Consider the following 17,304-nt stretch of genomic DNA (forward strand, 5'->3'; position numbering starts at 1 on the left):
AACTTCAATGCGTGTGATCTGCCAACTGCCTGGGCTTCTTCATTTCCGTTACTACTGTTGCTACTTTTTCTTTTGGACTCTCATTAATGCTGTCATTCTTCTTTGTTTGTAACGCGACGAGATTGGTGACGAGAGGTAATGATACCCTGACGGGCAAGGCTCGCCGTGGCCCCAGGTCGAGATTGAGGAGGCGGGGAAATAGTTTGGCGAGATTTTTCGTGAGAGTCTTCCATCTGTTCAGAAGAATCGAAAGCTGCTCTGTCTGCGATTTGATGATCATCGCCAATGCTGTATAGAACCATGTTTATCCGCTTCTACCCAGACCAAACTTCGGTCTAGGCCGGTTTCGCCGAGCTTGACCGGGAAATTGCCGAACTTACCGAGACTTGGCTTGTCGTTTCCTCCCTATGAGGGGTTCCCTAGCACATCTGCAGCATCGGTACTTGAGACTGCAAAAGGCCCTGTTTATCGCCCGCAACACTGTAAAATCTGTCATTCATTGATCAATTGGCCTCGCTTGAGAGTGTTTGCTTTGAATCATGTCGTTTGTGACCCGCCTCAGATCATCCGGCGTGCTCCGGCCTCTGTCTGCCGCGTCGAGAACCCAACTGCGCTGCTACTCATGCACAATTCCTCGACAGAGCCAGGATAATTCTGCTGTCCCCAAAGATACAACACCACTCGATTCAAGATGGTTTTCTAACCTCCAGGCGCGAATCGAAAAATTGAGAAGTCCCAAATACCCAGCCGAATGCGTCTCGCAAGCCGAGAAACTCTACCAGCATACCACAACAGACTGGATCGAGCTCTTGGGAGGCAGAGAAGGCTTTCTTACTGATAAGAGCTGGAGAGCTTTGGACCATTATCCATTGCTCTGGGGTGACATGGTAAGTGTGCGCCTATAGTTACAGTGACTGGGCAATTGCTAACAACGCTTGCTTTAGGATAGCATGGTATGTAGCCTCGATTGTTCCTCACATAGATGATACTAACGAGATTGGCAGGGTATGTTGTAAAAGATTCGTGTTCAACACCTAGCTACGTTATGCTGACTGCTCTAGGCCATGTAAACAACGTGATGTATAACAAATACGTCGAAACCGCAAGGGTTCGATTTGTTAAACACCATGCAGAAGACGCCACTACCGAGGAGGAACGGAGACAATGGAATGACTTACCTACACCGCGAAGCCTGGGCCTTATTCTGAGGCGCATCACAACCGAGTTTAAACTTGTATGTGACCACCCTCACAATCGATGTCCCGAAAGTCGACTAATGCCGTTTGTCCAAACAGCCATTGACATTTCCCGATCATATCACCGTCCTCTACAGGTTGTCTGAGCGCCCACGTTATGATTCTACCTCGCTCCTGATGGAAGGATGGATCTTATCAGACCAGCATCGCCGACTGGCTGCAAAGTGTATTGACGACACGGCCATCTACGACTACACGACTAGCAAGAGATCGGTGCTGAAGCCGTTCATGGTTGAAAAGTTTCAAGAAACATACGACAGACAGATGGAATCTCAGATCAAGTGCGACAAGGACGCAAGGGATGTAATTGCGGCTGTTGAAGGCCTCGAGAGACAGTTTCAATGAAGGATTGCTCGCTGTCGTACACGAGAGTTTAGAATGCCAGGAAACTTGGCTTGAGCCATACTCCAAAAACTCAATTTGCTGGCGTGGTTCATATTGTGACACCACACCTAGTATGGAGAAGCCATCGAGACAAGAGATACAAGCACAAATGAAGACACAAGAAAGAATCAGCCCGCTACCTTCCGAAACATCCTCTCGGCCTTGTCTTCAATCTATAAAAATGAGCTCCTCGTCGGTAGATTGGAGATAGAAGCCGGCTTACAGATGGGTAGCGCTTAAATGTGAGCCACACAACCATTGTCAGCCCCAGAGTTGAAAACGCAAAGGGGAGGTAAATCCACCAGGGCGGGTTTGACTCTAGAACGTTGACATTCATACCGAAAAGACTCTGCATCTTCGTTAGAGCTCCCTTATGCGGGCTTTTTGACTGTGAAACTTACCGAAACAAAAGTCAGTGGGAGAAAGATGAACTAGTCCCATATCCCGTCAGTTAGCTTTTCTCCGGGTGGCTGGGATACGCACCGTGATCCAGCTGAGACGCTTCATGCTCACGCTTGTTGACGTGGACTTTTGAGCTTCCCTAATGGAGGTCAAGTTGAATTCCTAGAGTTTCCGGTCACCACTGCGTTGATTGGGGGGTTTCATTTGACTTACCAGCCCAATAAGCTCTTGAGACGTGTCTCTTAGATTCTTGACACCTGCCGCGAGATAATCGCAAAACTCACTAACCGCGGCACCGAACCTTTCCCAATCTTCTATGTCGCTCGGATCACGGACTGGGATTTTTCTTTCTTGTGGCTTCCAATGTTGGCCCACAACGAACAAGGCTCGCAATTCAGATAGGTCGCTCTTCTGCTCGTTGGCAATCTCCTCTACTTGAACCCATGACAATGCGTCTTCGAGGAGACGGTCGATGACTTGAGGGTCTTTTCCTCTGGACTTTAAGATTGTCGAACGCTACATAAAGTTTAGCAACAAAAGAATCACGCCCAAGCGTTTAAATTTAAGAAGAACTTGCCATTTCAAACTGGCTGTCGTTGGGCATCTTAAACGCACCCATCCATTCCTCCCTTAGAGTTTGTAGAAGCGGGTTAAGCAATTTGCATACATTGAACGCCGGCTCTACGTCTTGGCAGCTGGTTATGAGAGCTGTCGTTTTCAGCATCATGTACCTGGTTCCATCCCATCCATCGTGACCTTCGCCCGACCACACCATTGTCCACAAGAGAACATGGGAACGACGAGCGAGCTCGATGCTGCTACTGCCTAGTTGCGTATAGGACGAAAAAAGCTGGTCGCCTGCGTTTTTTGGGCGTAGCCTGGGATAGGTTGTGATGAATTGACAGTCAATGAAATCTAATGGTCAAACCTTTCAGCCAATCCTTTCACTGTACAGAGAGAGACTTCTAGCCCCTAGTGGTTTTGCAATGAGGGAACTAGAACTTACCGTGCAAAGTGGAATCGCCTCTGAGCGTTTCAAAGTCGGACTTTGTCGGCATCCAGCCCTGGCGCAGTTTCCACTGGACATTAGGATAGCGTGTGCCTTCAGCGCGATGCCACCGCGAACAAGAGAGGCCCCGTTTTTGAGTGGGCAGACATTGGTGTTCGTTAAGTATCCTAACGGATCCGGGCGTGTTAGTATGTGAATGCATGAGGAAAACGTCTTCTCACAATAGGCTGGTTGTGTTGACATTTGGTTCTCGACTTGGGAGCATCTGGAAGAGTAAAAAGCGGGTGAAGGTTGATTCGGATGTCTCCGAAGCCTTCAGTCTGTTCAGATCGCTGGTCGTAATAAAGCTTGCGCCTCTCTCATTGTAGAGGATATGTGTCTCGGGCCTGTCCAATACATATCTCGTCGTTTCAGCCCATCGCGACATGTCCACTAAAGCCGCTGGAAATACTATCTGGGCCACATCATAAGTGTCGAAGTTCTCAAAAGAATTCCGCAGGGCGGTGAAGCCCAAGATGTCAGAAATGTCGGCCCTGGCCCCATTGTCTACGAGGAGTTGGGAAATCTCGCATTCGGTACTTTTAGGAGTAGAGCATCCCTTTGCATTGATACCAAAGCGACGTCGGGCCCAATCGAAGGGATTATGGTAAGTCTGGGTTGCGTAGTGCAGCGGAGTTCGGCCCCAGATGTTTTGGTGATCGATCATCTCCTTCGCAGGCGACTCAAGCAGGCGTTTCAAGGTCCGTCCATTTCTGTAAGAGACGGCGACGTGGAGAATAGTCATGTCAGAGTCAAGGCGTTGATCTGGTGGCAGTTCAGCCTCGTTCCGCACGTATCCTCCCTGCACCATGAGGTCCATCACGTCGTCAAGGTCATTGCCCACGGCTATTGCCAGTGCGTTTTGATGGGTACCACCCCTACTGTAAATACTCGCGCCATTGTCTAGAAGCATGCGAACGCACTCGATTCGAGGCTCTGCCACTTTCAGCGCAATTTGTAGGACGGTGCCTTCCCTTGGGAGCCAGCTGTTGACGTCAACGCCTTTGTCAATGAGGCCCCGAACAGCCTCAATGTCTCCTTGCTGGATGGCATTCTTGAAGGCAGCGAAATCTGATGGGTCAGGGGTGATTGAGGTAGGGTTGGCCGGGTTGGAGGTTTCAGTTGGCGGATCCCCCGGGGTGTCGATCACTAAAGCGACCATTGCTGCCGGTATTTGGAGTTGAAAGAAGCATGATTGAAGCCCAATCCAACAAGGCATGAATCAGGCTCAGCTGAATTCTTACCCCTGTCACTTGCTGACTTAATAGTTCTTGGTTCAGCTGTTCCCAGCCTGCATCAACTTCTCGCCAGGCCCCAGCCACAATATGTGTGATAAGCCACATCTTGGCACCAGCAACGCCGAACGGCTCCTCGAGGAGAAAGAACCCAAGGCAACTTGCAAGCGGTGGTACTGAAATAATGCGTATGATAGTGTTCTAGCTTACCATATATCTTCCTAGTAGTTGCAATTTACCGTTATAAAATATAGTATTGCTCAAGACAAACAGTGAATACCCTGCATACTCTGGGTGCTGAGGCCCAACCGCTTGCACAATTCGCAGACGGAGACGTGTGCTGTTCGCCACGAGGACGCTCTGAAATATATGGGCCAGGATCTGGAGTTATTGATTGGGATCAAAACCACATGGGAGGTATTCACAAATAGTCCAGGCGCCGAGCTCTTGGTTAAACTAGAGGGTGAGCTCGATGGATGACGGTGAGGCCACTGTGAGAACCACACGAACATCCCGACCGAAATGACGAAGTAATAGCAACAATCACATCATGACCATGTAGAGTTGCAGAAGGTGCATAACGTTACAAATGAACTCGCTTTCGTATTAAGTAGGTAGGTTTGTTGTATCATCATGTTGTGGGCCACCTCTACTCCCTATTGGCCTCGTGGAACGAGGTTCTCACCACATCCACCGTCTTTGCAATACCCCTAGATCCATGAATATCAGGATCGCTCTCCGCATCGCTTCCCTTCAAAGATTCAATGATACGTCGCTCATCGCTCTTTCGTCCAGTCGTTGTCTCAGGGCCACTGACGGAAACAACCTGATGTGTTCTCGTTGTGCCCCTCCAGAAGCTCGGGTGGGCGCTGGCAGACATATTGGATAGGTTGTATCCCTTCGAGTGATCACCAGGTCCGCTAAAGTAGTTGGAACTCTTCTTTGTGGATCCGAAAATGCGTGGGAACAGCTTGCCCAAAGGTCGTCGAAGAACAGGCAAGCAGGCGCTGATGATTCCGAGGTTGGCTTCAATCAACGTCCACATTCCGCGCTCGATAAAGTTGTAGGTCATGTCTTCTTTGTTCTTGAGCGAGTTTTGTACCGACGTCGTTCGAAGGATGGATGCGATGGTGACACTGAACAACATGTTAGCTTGGACTTGCACTGCACAAAGGATACTCACAAGCCGCCCAGGAGGAAGACGCCGCAGAGCATCAGCCTCTCTCGCATATTCATCTGAAGGCGCATTATGGAGCCAATCGGAAGAGTCAAGACCATGATGTCGGTGAGAATGTTCATGACGGCGTAGGCGATCCAGAACTTGTTGGAGTCGATACACTTGGCATCAATCGCCTTGTTCCAGGCACCCTCGATGGGAACGCATTGCCAGATTGTTGCACCTACTCCACCAATACTCCAGCTGACAATGATGCCCATAACCACATAGCAAGCGACGCGGAAATTCTTGGTGGGAAAAAGGCGTAGGTAGAGAAGGATGGCGGCCACCTTGTTGAGGCAGACAGTCACCTTGTAGGGAGTCTGCGCGATAAAGAACATTTTGAGTGCTGTGCGTAGCTCTGGTTTCTTGAGATCGACCTTGTGCATTCCGTATCCGTTCTGTACCGCCAGCTGCATGGCAACAGAGACGATTATTGACGACATCTACCTCCATAGTTAGATGTGAAAGATCAGCAGAGAGATTCGCCTTACCAGAGAAACAACGATTGCCGCATCGTCAGATCCTAGCTTGTGCATGAAAAAACGCGTGGAGCACCTGGCGATCACAAACAGGCCTGCTGTGATGATCATCACCAAAGATGTAATGTACAGCTTCCAGCCCTGGTTATCGACCCCGTTATCGGGGAACCCCATACCATAGGCACCCATTTTGACGCTGTTGCTGTTGCTATTGAGTGAGTTGACCTCGAACCAGAGGTTCGACTGCGTCTCAAGTTCATATATGAATCCTGCAGAGGCGGTGGAGTGACTGCCATCTTGGTCGTGGTGCCATCACAATGTTCGCCCTTCCTCTAGTTTCACCCAAGAACGAGTCGGATGTGATATACGGGCACCTTTTTCTCAACCCGAGGTCACATCGGCCCTTGCAGAAGCAAGCAAGTCCTTACCGAACATCCCGCCCTGGTCTCTGCGTCGGCTCTCGCGTGGCACAGCGGAAATGACTGCCCAAAGAGACAACGGACCCTCTTTTTGACAAGGTGGCTGTACCAGGTGTTCATGCGGCAGTGTGGCACGACTAGACGGTCGTTCGAGTGGAATGGCATTGGTGGACTATAGAATTGTCAATAGGGGCGTTATTGGTGGGCTAAGACCCGATGGATTGGTCTCAATTCTTCCGATGTCACCTATGCGGCACTTGTCCCCCTACATATGGTGAGGTCTCCCCTGCCATGGTCACCGTCTCCCCGGGTCTCTAATCACGCATATGTACGCCAAGTCGACTGACATGACGCGGTAGGAAAGGGGAGCGACATAGCCCCTGTGAACCGAGACAGGGACAACCATGCAGCTGGAGCCCGCTCCCGTGGTCTCGGATAGAGCATTGATACCGACGCACGTGGCTATCCGACCTGGAAGACGATAAAGCCAGCTCATTCCCGACCACAACTTAGACTCTCGGTAAGCGACTCACAAGATGCTCTTCACAACCCTTGCTCTATGGGCCAGCCTCGCGGCTGCTGCCCCCGTGTGCGACACCACCAACTTCATCACCGTCGACACATCCAACGGTCCCATCACGGGTCACCTCGCTGACAACTCGGCGTGCGTGGTCGAGTACCTGGGCATCCCGTATGCAAAGCCCCCCGTGGGCAAGCTGCGCTTTGCTCCCCCTGAGCGCTTCAACTCTAGGGAACCCTACAAGGCGGAAAAGTTTGGCTATGACTGCCCCTTGTCGCCTAGCAAGAAGGTCGACTATCCTGATATGACGCCTCAGGCGCAGGATATTATTTCCTACTTTGCTAGCAACGCCGGCACTCCTCAGAGTGAAGACTGTTTGACTTTGAACATTTGGTCCAAGGCCACGTCCAACTCTGCCAAGGCCAACAAGCCAGTGCTGGTGTTTTTCTACGGCGGGCGTAAGTATCACTCGATCCTTTGATCCATTCTACACCATGCTGACTCTCCAGGCTTCGCTATTGGAAACACCAACAGCCCTTTCTACAACGGCAAGTACTTTGCCGATTCTGAGGATATTGTTGTTGTGACCGTCAACTACCGCATCAACATCTTTGGCTTCCCCGGAGGCCCTGGAGAAGCTAACCTTGGTCTCCGTGATCAGCGTGCTGCCGTTGAATGGATCCGTGACAACATCTGGCGATTTGGCGGCAGCCCTACCAAGATCACCATTGCTGGCCAGTCTTCAGGTGGCGTGGCCGTTGATTACTGGACCTACGCCTACCAGAAGGACCCCATTGTCAACGGTATTATCGCCCCTTCTGGAAACGCGTTTAGCTTCCCTGTCAACGCCGAGGGCGTCCCTGAGAAGAACTGGAACACGGTTGTCTCCGCCGTCGGATGTGGAGATGCCCAGGATGTCATGGCCTGCATGCGCGAGGCCGACTGGGAGGACATCAAGGCGGCCGCCGCCACTGTCAGGCCTACTTCCAGCTCTAGCGTCCTGCGGTCCATCCCTCCCTTCTACCCCAAGCCCGACGGCAAGCTTGTCTTTTCCGACTATGTCAGTCTGACCAAGGCTGGCAGCTTTGCCAAGGTTCCCGTCCTTATGGGCCACAACCACAACGAAGATGGCTACTACCGTATTCCCGCCTACGGCAACGGCGTCACTCCCACAGACGCCCAAGTCACTTCATTCCTCCTCGAATCCTTCACCTGCCCTGTATCCTACCAGGCCAAGGCCCGGCGTGACCACGGTGTTTCCGCGTGGGCCTATCGATACCTTGCCGACTGGGATAACACGCGTCTCTTCCCTACCAGCGGAGCCTACCACGGTGTGGATCTGCACATGATCTTCGGAGCCTCTGGAGACGTCAGCGGAATTCAGCCGTCGGCCGACCAGAAGCAGCTTACCAAGATCATGCAGCACGCCTGGTTCACCTTTAGCGACAATCCTACCAAGGGCTTGACGCAGCTTGGCTGGCCGCAGTTTGATCCTAACGGCAAGACTCTGATTGAGCTTGGCAAGGGCACCAAGGCTGCCGTTAGCTTCGCCAAGCCTTCGGTTTATGATGCACCCTGCTCGACCATTACAATGGGTGCCATTGGCACTTCATCATAAGTTCGCGGAGCCCTTTCCAGAAGCTTGCGGCTGAGTTGCATTCGATATTAAGTTTGATGCGTGCAGTGTTGGGAAGCCTTTAGTTATATATGTAGATATTCTTTCCACATGGTGTTTCAAATAAATCACATCACGCAACTTACCCGGCTTAATTTTTCATTGTGATTGCTCATGTGCTCAATACGACCCGGAGTGGTCATTCCGCGCGGCCTGCTGTCTCAATTATCCCATCGAAGGCCGGGGTCATTCCGCGCGTATGGTTTCATACTAATTGCATCTAATGCAAGAGTAGCATGAGGCCTCTGCCAAGAGTTTCTCAATCCTTAGAAAGTTCTGACATCTCAACCGGGGTGGAAAATCACTCACTGTGATTTCGGCGAACACTTTCCCTGCAACTGGGGGATGTGGTCAACTCAGGGGTATTATCCGGGAACTTGGTAAGTCCCGGACGACTTGACAATTCGCCTAATCCCCTCTCATTTACCAATATGGTCATGATCAGCAACGTCCAGGGTAGAGTTGGGATGAAAATCCTTCGAGCCGCGGCCCCTCGGCTTTTTCGGTAGGGGCTGGATCCAGACTGGCGGGGCTGAGTCTAGGGACATCCCGATTGACGAAGGGCAAGTTGGAACGTGCTCGTTGAGCTGACATGAAGATCAGTACTGTTGCGTTGCATTTGTATTATCTATACAGGCAAGCTATGAACTCTAACAATGTTAAAATAAACATCGATCTAGTTTCTAGCAGCAGAGGACCTCTGAAATCACTAGACCGGCCTCGGTGGCTGAGAAAACTCGCTTAACCCGCACTAAACATCCCTTCATTTGAGCTAATGCCGACCGAGAGCCTATCGGTGACATTGATGCCTTATTATCTCGGCCGGGGGGCCGGTATCAAGTTTAACAATCCTAAATGGTGCTTTCACTCAAAAAAGAATGATAGGCTATGTTAGACGCCAAGTGTACCTAGCGGTCAAGGGGAAGGATGAATGAACTAGGTTAACTGTGATTTGTGCACCAGACAGGACGTGAAAAAGGAGCCCGCGTTCTGAGCCACCAACACATATGCCGTCCTACCCTAAAAGATCGCATCGCTGGGTCTGGGCTGCTATTTCCGGGCGAATACTTGATCGTTCCGCATTCCTAATGGCCTTAAGCCTCTTTTCTGAGTCAACTACTTTTGTTAAATGTGAAGGGTCAAGATAACTGTTTTGTTGGTGATATGTGGCGCCTTCATGCATCCTGTAGGCGTCGGGGAGTACCGCCTCAACTCCCCGACAAGCGCCCTTGTTAAGAAGGGAGTTCGCATTAAAAGAGCATCATTGTTGTTCATGCACTAATTTTTGCTTGTCTCATTCCCTTCGCTCTTTTGCTCTCTCCCCCGCCCATTGCGACTCCTCCCCAACCACCACACTCCTTTAAGTCGCCATGAGGTAGTTGCTGTATCATTTAGCCCTGGTAGGCAACATCCCAGCCGCCACCGCTCTTGATCACCCCAAACTGGTCCAAAAGTCCTTATGCTTTACGTACCTGTCGACCTACTTGGCCCCTGTACAAACGTGGACTGCTAGGTTGGATCCCGTCAAGCCTTCTTCTCCTGCTATTGATAGGAACCAAACGTCATCTTCTCTCTCGTCTCAGCCGACCGTGGATTTTCCAGACCCTTCCTCTCTTGGATTGCCCAACTTTCCAACAGATGGCGAGGTTATGCCAACAACAGACCCAAGTGCATCGGACTTCTCGACTGGAGTAACCGTGAGCGGAGAAGCATTGCGGACGCTCACATCCAATGCTGCATCTGCCGCTAGTGGGGCAGTTGGAATGTCTGGCCAGGGCATCATACTGCTGGTGGATGAGTCTGAGGCAACGGGAAAGCGAGAGCGGCGAGATATTCGATGCTTTGTTAATGGCGGGAACGTTATGCTCTGACGCAGGGGCTTTCAGCCTATCAGCGGGACAGCTTCTGGACGACGAGACCCGATATATTATGCCGGCGAAGACTAAAATCTACGTCGTACATAAAAGAATATTTTTATCCCCTTTAAGCCAGATATGAATATGTCACGGAAGCCGCCCAGATCAGTTGTTCCGACATGTCCGCGTGGACACATGAGACCTGAGTCGAGCCATCCCATCGAATCCGGGTTACCATGGAGATTAGGCCGCGGGCAAGACGTATAAAGGCACGCGAGAGCCATGCGGCTCTGTCTCAAAGAGTCTCAATTCGCACTCCTGTATGTCTTGCCATCTTTAAGCACACATCATTCTGTTCTATTTTTTTTTTTCGAAGTCTGAGCAGCTACCAGACACACCATGCTCAAAAAGATCGGGAGTCACCGCCCTCGAGGCAGCGAGCCTGTGGTCGTCTGGTTCCCGGTTCTTCTGGGTGTCCTTATGGCATTCGGCGATGTCCTTTATGGCGATGAAACTGCAACCATCAGCGGCATCTCTGCTATGCGGTATTTCTACCCGCTACCGCAGCCCTGGTGACGGAGAACTCGACGTGGGCTCTGGTCAGAGCTCAATCACCGTTTTCATTCTCTCTGTTGGCACATTCTTTGGCCCTCGCTTTGACGGCTGTACCCTAGCTGATAGGGTGGGAATTTTACTGTAGGCCGCTGCTCGGCTGGCGATGGTGTTGGTATAGTTTGCAACCGTCAGTAAGTTACAACTTTTACCCCTACGTTTTGTTAACCTGATTGCATGACGCATAGTTAACGGTGATACCCGCCAGTTCCTTTGTATCAGTCCGAGACGGCTCTTAAATGGCTTCATGAAGCCATTGTTGGTACCTATCAACTTTCCATCACAATCGCGCTCCTGCTTGCTTCTGTCATCAACAATGCTTCCAGGCGTGCCGATGACAGTGGCCCTTGTCGGATCCCTATTGCTATACAATTCATATGGTTCATAATTCTCTTCACTAGTGCCTTGTTTTTCCTTGAGATGCTTCGCTACCTGGTCAAGCGAGGCAACGTGGATGATGTCATGGTGTCTTTCAGTCGTCTTCGCTGTCTTTCGGCCGAGAATACCGACCTCGAGACGGAGCTCCGTTGGTTTAGGGATAATTACGAGTACGAGTCCAGCGTCACTACGTCCTGGCTCGCGTGTTATCAGGGTACTCATCAGCTGCGCTTTACAAGCCTTCCAGCAGCTGACGGGAGCGAGTTTCATCTTCTATTACGGTGCATCATTTTTCCAGAACTCAGACGTGTAGTGTATAATCTAGAGAGATAGGGTTTCGAGTTAGGGTTAGGCTAGAGCCCCTTCATCGTCTCGATGATCACCAACTGCAACAACACCGTGCCGACCCTTAATGGTCTCCGGGCTGTAAAGAGACTGGGGAGATGCTAAATTATGCTCATTGGAGCCGCCGGCATAGGCGTGTGCCAGCTTATTGTTGCGCTGCCCATAGCTCGGCGGGTCAGCAGGCTCTGGTGGCATACGTCTGTGTCTTCATCTTCAACTTCGCCTCCATGTGGGGAATAAGTGCCTGTGTTATTTCCAGCAACTCTTCTGCCTCGAGGTGCGCTCCTAAGGTCTCGCATAGTCGGTCGTAGCCGCCTGGCTCCTGAACCAGGCTCTAGGTTACGCACGCCGTACCTCGTTAACTCCGAGCCGGGCAACGCTGGTCTCGGAGACGAGCGTTGAATTCACCTACTTCTTCATCTATGAGACCAACGGACTCCGTATCGAGGAGGTTGATGAGATGTTTAGGATAGTTAGGAACGCACGCGAGTCGGTGTCCTTTGTGTTAGCTCCCGCTACGGTAGCGTAGCAGGGTGCTGACGACAAGCTGGAAGATGCGGTCGAAACGCAGGCTATTGCTGCAAGAGTTGAGAAGAGTTAAGAGTTTTGCTGACCGTTGGGCTAATAGTCATCGGCTTGATAAACTAAGTTGAAACCCATATTGCCTGGCAATTTGGGCCGGCTAGAAGATAGCCCAATTGCGCAACTCCCAACAAAGAGACGCAATGTTGAGAAGTGAAATGGGAGAGGAAAATGTGTCTAAGACGTATTAATCTTGTTAATTTATTGATTGGTTCCCAGCATGTATTAGTTCATGCACCCACCCCGAGTCATAGCTACTCGGATGAAGCGCATGAACGTCCTCGCGAGGGAGAGGCCGGCTCCTCGTTAAGCTAGATAAGATAATCATCAACGCAATTCCTCAAGGTAGAGCCTATGGAGCCTACTGATAGCTGCAGGTATTAGGAAGAAAATCAACGTTAATCTAAGAGTTGTCCTTAGGATGTCTGTGTTAACATCGGGTCATGATGTTAAGATGTGTTCATAATCTGTTTCTTATTATAGTTGCAGCCCGGCCCCTGATGGGAACTGAGCCAGAAGATCGTCCTTAAGATGTCATATAGTCGTTACAGCCCTGATACGGTGTAAGTCGTTGCGCTAAATTTGGCTACATGAGACTTTAAGTTACCGTTAAAACCTCAAAGACCAGCGTACTTGGCTGACTGCCTTCAGTCACAAGGTCCATTAAAGGAGTGATCCCAGTGAAATCGTAACAATGAGCACTTCATCGATTGGTGTAGCTTAATGTGCGGTCATATATCAACATAAATGAATGTTGACTTATGCCCCATGTAGTGACTGCCTCGGACTCATGGGATATACCCCTGTAACATCGCACTAAGCGTCCAGTCGTAGGGCTGGACCTGGCTTGTATCTGAAACGACCCATAGTCAGCCAAGGATGTTCAGTGCGAGCCAGCAAATCAGAAGGTCTTTTGGGTGCGACCTAGCAAATCAGAAGGAATTCGCATCCTCCCGCCCCAAATTTTGCGGCGGCTCGCAGAACCCGAGCTTAGTTCGGCAGTCAAAGGATGACTCCTTTCCCCCTTGGGCTGCATCATGTCCACTCAATGTCGACATTAACATCCGATAGAGGGTAGAACCCTTGAGTATTAACGAGAAAAGAGCCAGAAGCTGAAATAAGATTACCCAGCCCAGACCAATAACAGGCCCGGGTCGTGTCAGCCAAGCCATGGCTGTCAGCCCTGTTAGTCCCAACGGCTCCCCCTTCCAACTTTGTTTTAAGGGACTCACTCACCCACACTTTTTTTCTGTCAAGATTCCTCCATCTCGTGGCTTTTTGCCTCTTTCTGCACATTCGTTTGAATCCTTACTGTGCTGGCCCGGCTGCGCCGCAGTCACCTCTTCCAATATGACGACTAACTTTACTGAGGTGATTGATTTCTTCGGCCTCAACTGCCCCAATGGCGGCAAATACTACATCTGTGCCGGTAGCTGGGTCGAGTTCATGGGTTGCTGCACTAGCGACCCGTGTGCGGACGGCTCAGGCATCTGCCCGACCAAGGACCACCGACCGGCAGGCTATAACGCGACCCGTCTGGCTGCGGCTACGGCTGACATCCCGGGCGAGTCGACGACTGAGAAGCTGTACAAGTTCCCCGTGACGTGCTACGGCGAGCAGGGCTGGTTGAACAGGTACGCGTGCTCGAACAAAGGCGTGTCCTTCTTTGGCTGCTGCAAGACGGATCCCTGCTTCACCAAGTTCGAGAAGCCGCCCCAGTGTGCAAACAAGGATCTCCAGATAGCTGTGCTGCGGGACAACGAGTACCGATATCTTGTTAACGCCTATGACAAAACGTACAACCTATCGCTCACGGAACCGAATAATCTCCCCACTGAGAACGGCAACATTAGGGTCGAGGAGACAAATGATGGTCTTGTTGGGTATGCGGCTGTAGCTGGAGCCTCGTTCGGTGCCCTGGCCGCCGTTGTTCTCCTCCTGGGTGTGGCCTGGAAGTACTGGTATGTCTGTCACAGCAAGAGTAAGGCATCTCAGCTCTAACATCAGCAGGCTGTCAAAGCCAAAGGCCAAGAGTAGCCAATCCTTTCCTATGAGCCCCATTAGCCAGGCACAGAAATCCGACAAGCCGTATATACCTGTCGTGTCTGAAGTGTCGCTGCAGAGTGGCCTTCCACCACAACATGGTTCTGCAGTGGCTCTCACAGCCTCTGGAAGCTGGGGCGATGGTCCAAAGCGCCTACACTCCTGGAATGCCAACAAGGTTTCGGGTTGGTTAGGAGATACCTTTCTTACCCTCATTCCAGTTATTTTCATAGGTAAGCCTTTCCATCTTCCTGGCAGCTCCCGCCGATGCTCATCTCTCCAGTTCTCGCCGTCATTGCCATGAGTCTGGACCGCCAACCCAAATCGGACTTTGGCCAAAGAGCTATGGAATGGACGCGTCTTAGCCCCACCGTATACCCCATCATCTTTGCCGCGGTCGCTGGCAGGTTCTATAAGAATCTCGCTCGTTGGTGCCTAGAAAGACCAGACGGCATCGGCCTCGCAGTCCTCGAGCAGATATTCGGCAGCCAGAGCTTTGCCGCAGCCTTTGAGCGGCTCTGCTTTGTCCGGACCAAGGTCCTCATCGGCATGGCTATCATACTGACATGGGCAATGTCTCCCCTTGGTGGCCAGAGCGCCTCGAGACTTCTGTCCTTTGGAAACAGCAGCGCCTCTGCGGATGCCGTCATCTACTACGCCGACCCTGCCTATCAGAAGTCCAACTTCCTTCTCTGGGACTCGGCCGTAACCAGCATGTCGAGCGTGGAGGCGCTGTACTCGTCGAGCCTCATGTCATCTCTCGAGCAGAAGCGCTCGCCGAGAGACCTCTGGGGCCTGCCCAAGATTCCCCAATGGCCACGAGACCTCGACGGCCAGACGCACAACATCGACAGCGATGCCCTCCGCACGGGTGGTAACTACTACGCATCCCTCCTGGGCATCAAGATGCACGGGCTGGACCTCCCGAGTGGCCACGCCGACTACACCTTCACTGTCGAGACGTCATACCTCGACTTTGACTGCAAACACACGCACTCGATTGACCTACGGGTGAAGCCGAGGGACAACGAGACTGCTGTCCTCGAAATGTGGCATGCCGATGTAAACTCAACTCGATATCCCCTGGCGGTTGACGACGTACCCTTTATCGTCAACGTTTCGCTTCCGGCCAAGTGGAATGACTGGATGAGCCTCGAGAACCCGCCGCCACTGTCCATGCGGTACATGTCCCGCTGGGCGGACTTCATGCCGTGGATGACAACGCAGTTGATCGTAATAGACTGTAGTATGGAGAGCGTCACGCTCGAGACGGATATGCAGTGCAGTGGGACGAGCTGCGAGGCACACCGACAGCGGCGGCTCAAGAACAAGCAGAGGCCGGGTAACCGGTTTCCCGACCTCATGCTCCAGAAGGCGATGAAGCTGTCCAACGCCTTCTCGCTATGGGCCAACTCGACTGGTAGCCTGGCCCTCGGCCTCGCTTCGCCAATTGAGAACTACTTCATCGACGAGACGTTCCCGTACTCAGGACAGCCGGCTAGGAACTGGACCAAGGTCGATACGTCCAAGTTCGAGAATGCCTTTTCGAGGCGGTTCACGACGGCCTTCAACACGTATTGGGACTCAACCTTGAATCCCAATGGTCACACCAACGTCTCATTCCAAACCGACCCCAGCATCAATACCGTCTCGGTTGAGCATTCTAATCTGTCTCCATTTATGAATTCCACAACAGGCACAGTCAAGGTGACCAAGGACTTGTATATCGCGAACCGCCTCTGGATTGGCCTGTTGCTGCTCACAACCTTGATCCTTATGGTCCTCGCCATCTGCGGTCTTGCGCTGCAGGCCTTCATCCGGGGTCCAGACGTGCTGGGATACGCGAGCACCCTGACACGAGACAATCCCAATGTGCCTGTGCCGCCAGGTGGATCGTACCTCGACGGTCCCGATAGGGCGAGACAGCTCAAGCACCTACGACTACAGCTCGCTGATGTGCGTCCTCAGGGCGCCACGGGCTATGTTGCGGTAAGGTCTATTCCGATGATGGGGGATGACGAAAAGTATGCTGGTCCGCTGGATCAGAAGAGATTGTACGAATAGATTACTTGGCAGCTCTGTGGTGTATATTGCCATCCAGCCTTTTACTTCGAGAAGTCTTTGTAATTTCATAGTCACTCTGCAAGCTGAACTGATCTCTCTATAGCTTTTGTGGCCATTTGATCCCGTTCACCAGCGACAAGTACATATTCCCATTTACTTGTCAACTGCCTGAAGCATTTGCGCATACCGAAATCCCTCACTTTTCCCATTCTCCAATATTCAGAGCGCTCTCCCGTAGTACTCCACTGTAATGAGAAACCCGACGACGTTGACTGAGCGCCTTCAAGATCAACGCGGACCGCAAGATCGACCAACACGCTTGTCTTCAGACGAACCCTCGCCGTTGGCAGTTGTGTTGCCACGTGCAGCATCCCGCCCAGATGTGCGGCCCCAGCGGGGGACCAGCGGAGTGACAGGCTGAGGTCGAGACGGGTTCGAAGGAACAGGTGGCTGAGGCTCACAGCTGGTGCTGTTTGTGATGGTGGGATTGTTAAAGCCTGCTTTGGGTTTCTGTATGTTGGCTACTGCCAGCCAGTCCAGACTTTCATACTTGTCAGTGTGACCGAAACGAAGTTGATTCTGCTCATCAAGCATCGTGAAGGGCACGAGCATGTTCACGCCATCGCCGTGGAAGAGGAGCCCGGAACCGTCCAAAGTGGAGCATCTTGTAGCGATTACAAAGTTGTCGTTTGACGGCACCTGCTCCTGCAGAACTGCCAGGAGCTGAGGGCCAAGACGAGGTGCAGACCACTGAGTCGGATGTCCTTGGGGAGGTGGGCCGGAGCGC

The 17,304-nt window shown here is 51.7% G+C and overlaps 5 protein-coding genes across 5 annotated transcripts; 3 read left to right on the forward strand and 2 right to left on the reverse strand.

Moving 5' to 3' along the window:
- Positions 1 to 447: 447 nt before the first annotated feature.
- NECHADRAFT_70720 (uncharacterized protein) lies at positions 448 to 1,601 on the forward strand (the record flags this gene model as incomplete). Its single annotated transcript, XM_003049213.1, has 3 exons — positions 448 to 891; positions 1,062 to 1,234; positions 1,296 to 1,601. The coding sequence occupies exons 1-3, from the start codon at positions 540 to 542 to the stop codon at positions 1,599 to 1,601; spliced, it is 831 nt and encodes a 276-aa protein (XP_003049259.1). The 5' UTR covers positions 448 to 539.
- A 167-nt stretch (positions 1,602 to 1,768) lies between these two features.
- Positions 1,769 to 4,252, reverse strand: NECHADRAFT_82932 (uncharacterized protein; the record flags this gene model as incomplete). Its single annotated transcript, XM_003049453.1, has 8 exons — positions 1,769 to 1,813; positions 1,864 to 1,989; positions 2,042 to 2,071; positions 2,124 to 2,204; positions 2,256 to 2,558; positions 2,710 to 2,957; positions 3,049 to 3,218; positions 3,273 to 4,252. The coding sequence occupies 8 exons, from the start codon at positions 4,250 to 4,252 to the stop codon at positions 1,769 to 1,771; spliced, it is 1,983 nt and encodes a 660-aa protein (XP_003049499.1).
- A 722-nt stretch (positions 4,253 to 4,974) lies between these two features.
- NECHADRAFT_44971 (uncharacterized protein) lies at positions 4,975 to 6,212 on the reverse strand (the record flags this gene model as incomplete). Its single annotated transcript, XM_003049454.1, has 3 exons — positions 4,975 to 5,461; positions 5,509 to 5,987; positions 6,036 to 6,212. The coding sequence occupies 3 exons, from the start codon at positions 6,210 to 6,212 to the stop codon at positions 4,975 to 4,977; spliced, it is 1,143 nt and encodes a 380-aa protein (XP_003049500.1).
- Positions 6,213 to 6,978: 766 nt separating this feature from the next.
- Positions 6,979 to 8,580, forward strand: NECHADRAFT_95089 (uncharacterized protein; the record flags this gene model as incomplete). Its single annotated transcript, XM_003049214.1, has 2 exons — positions 6,979 to 7,420; positions 7,472 to 8,580. 2 exons carry the CDS (start codon positions 6,979 to 6,981, stop codon positions 8,578 to 8,580), a joined length of 1,551 nt encoding a protein of 516 aa, XP_003049260.1.
- A 5,180-nt stretch (positions 8,581 to 13,760) lies between these two features.
- NECHADRAFT_44940 (uncharacterized protein) lies at positions 13,761 to 16,517 on the forward strand (the record flags this gene model as incomplete). The annotated part of the gene is made up of 3 exons (XM_003049215.1): positions 13,761 to 14,035; positions 14,475 to 14,686; positions 14,737 to 16,517. The coding sequence occupies 3 exons, from the start codon at positions 13,761 to 13,763 to the stop codon at positions 16,515 to 16,517; spliced, it is 2,268 nt and encodes a 755-aa protein (XP_003049261.1).
- Between the last annotated feature and the right edge of the window lie 787 nt (positions 16,518 to 17,304).

The sequence above is a fragment of the Fusarium vanettenii genome (assembly GCF_000151355.1).
Source record: "Fusarium vanettenii 77-13-4 chromosome 7 genomic scaffold NECHAsca_9_chr7_10_0, whole genome shotgun sequence".
In the NCBI taxonomy this organism is placed as follows: Eukaryota; Fungi; Ascomycota; class Sordariomycetes; order Hypocreales; family Nectriaceae; genus Fusarium; species Fusarium vanettenii.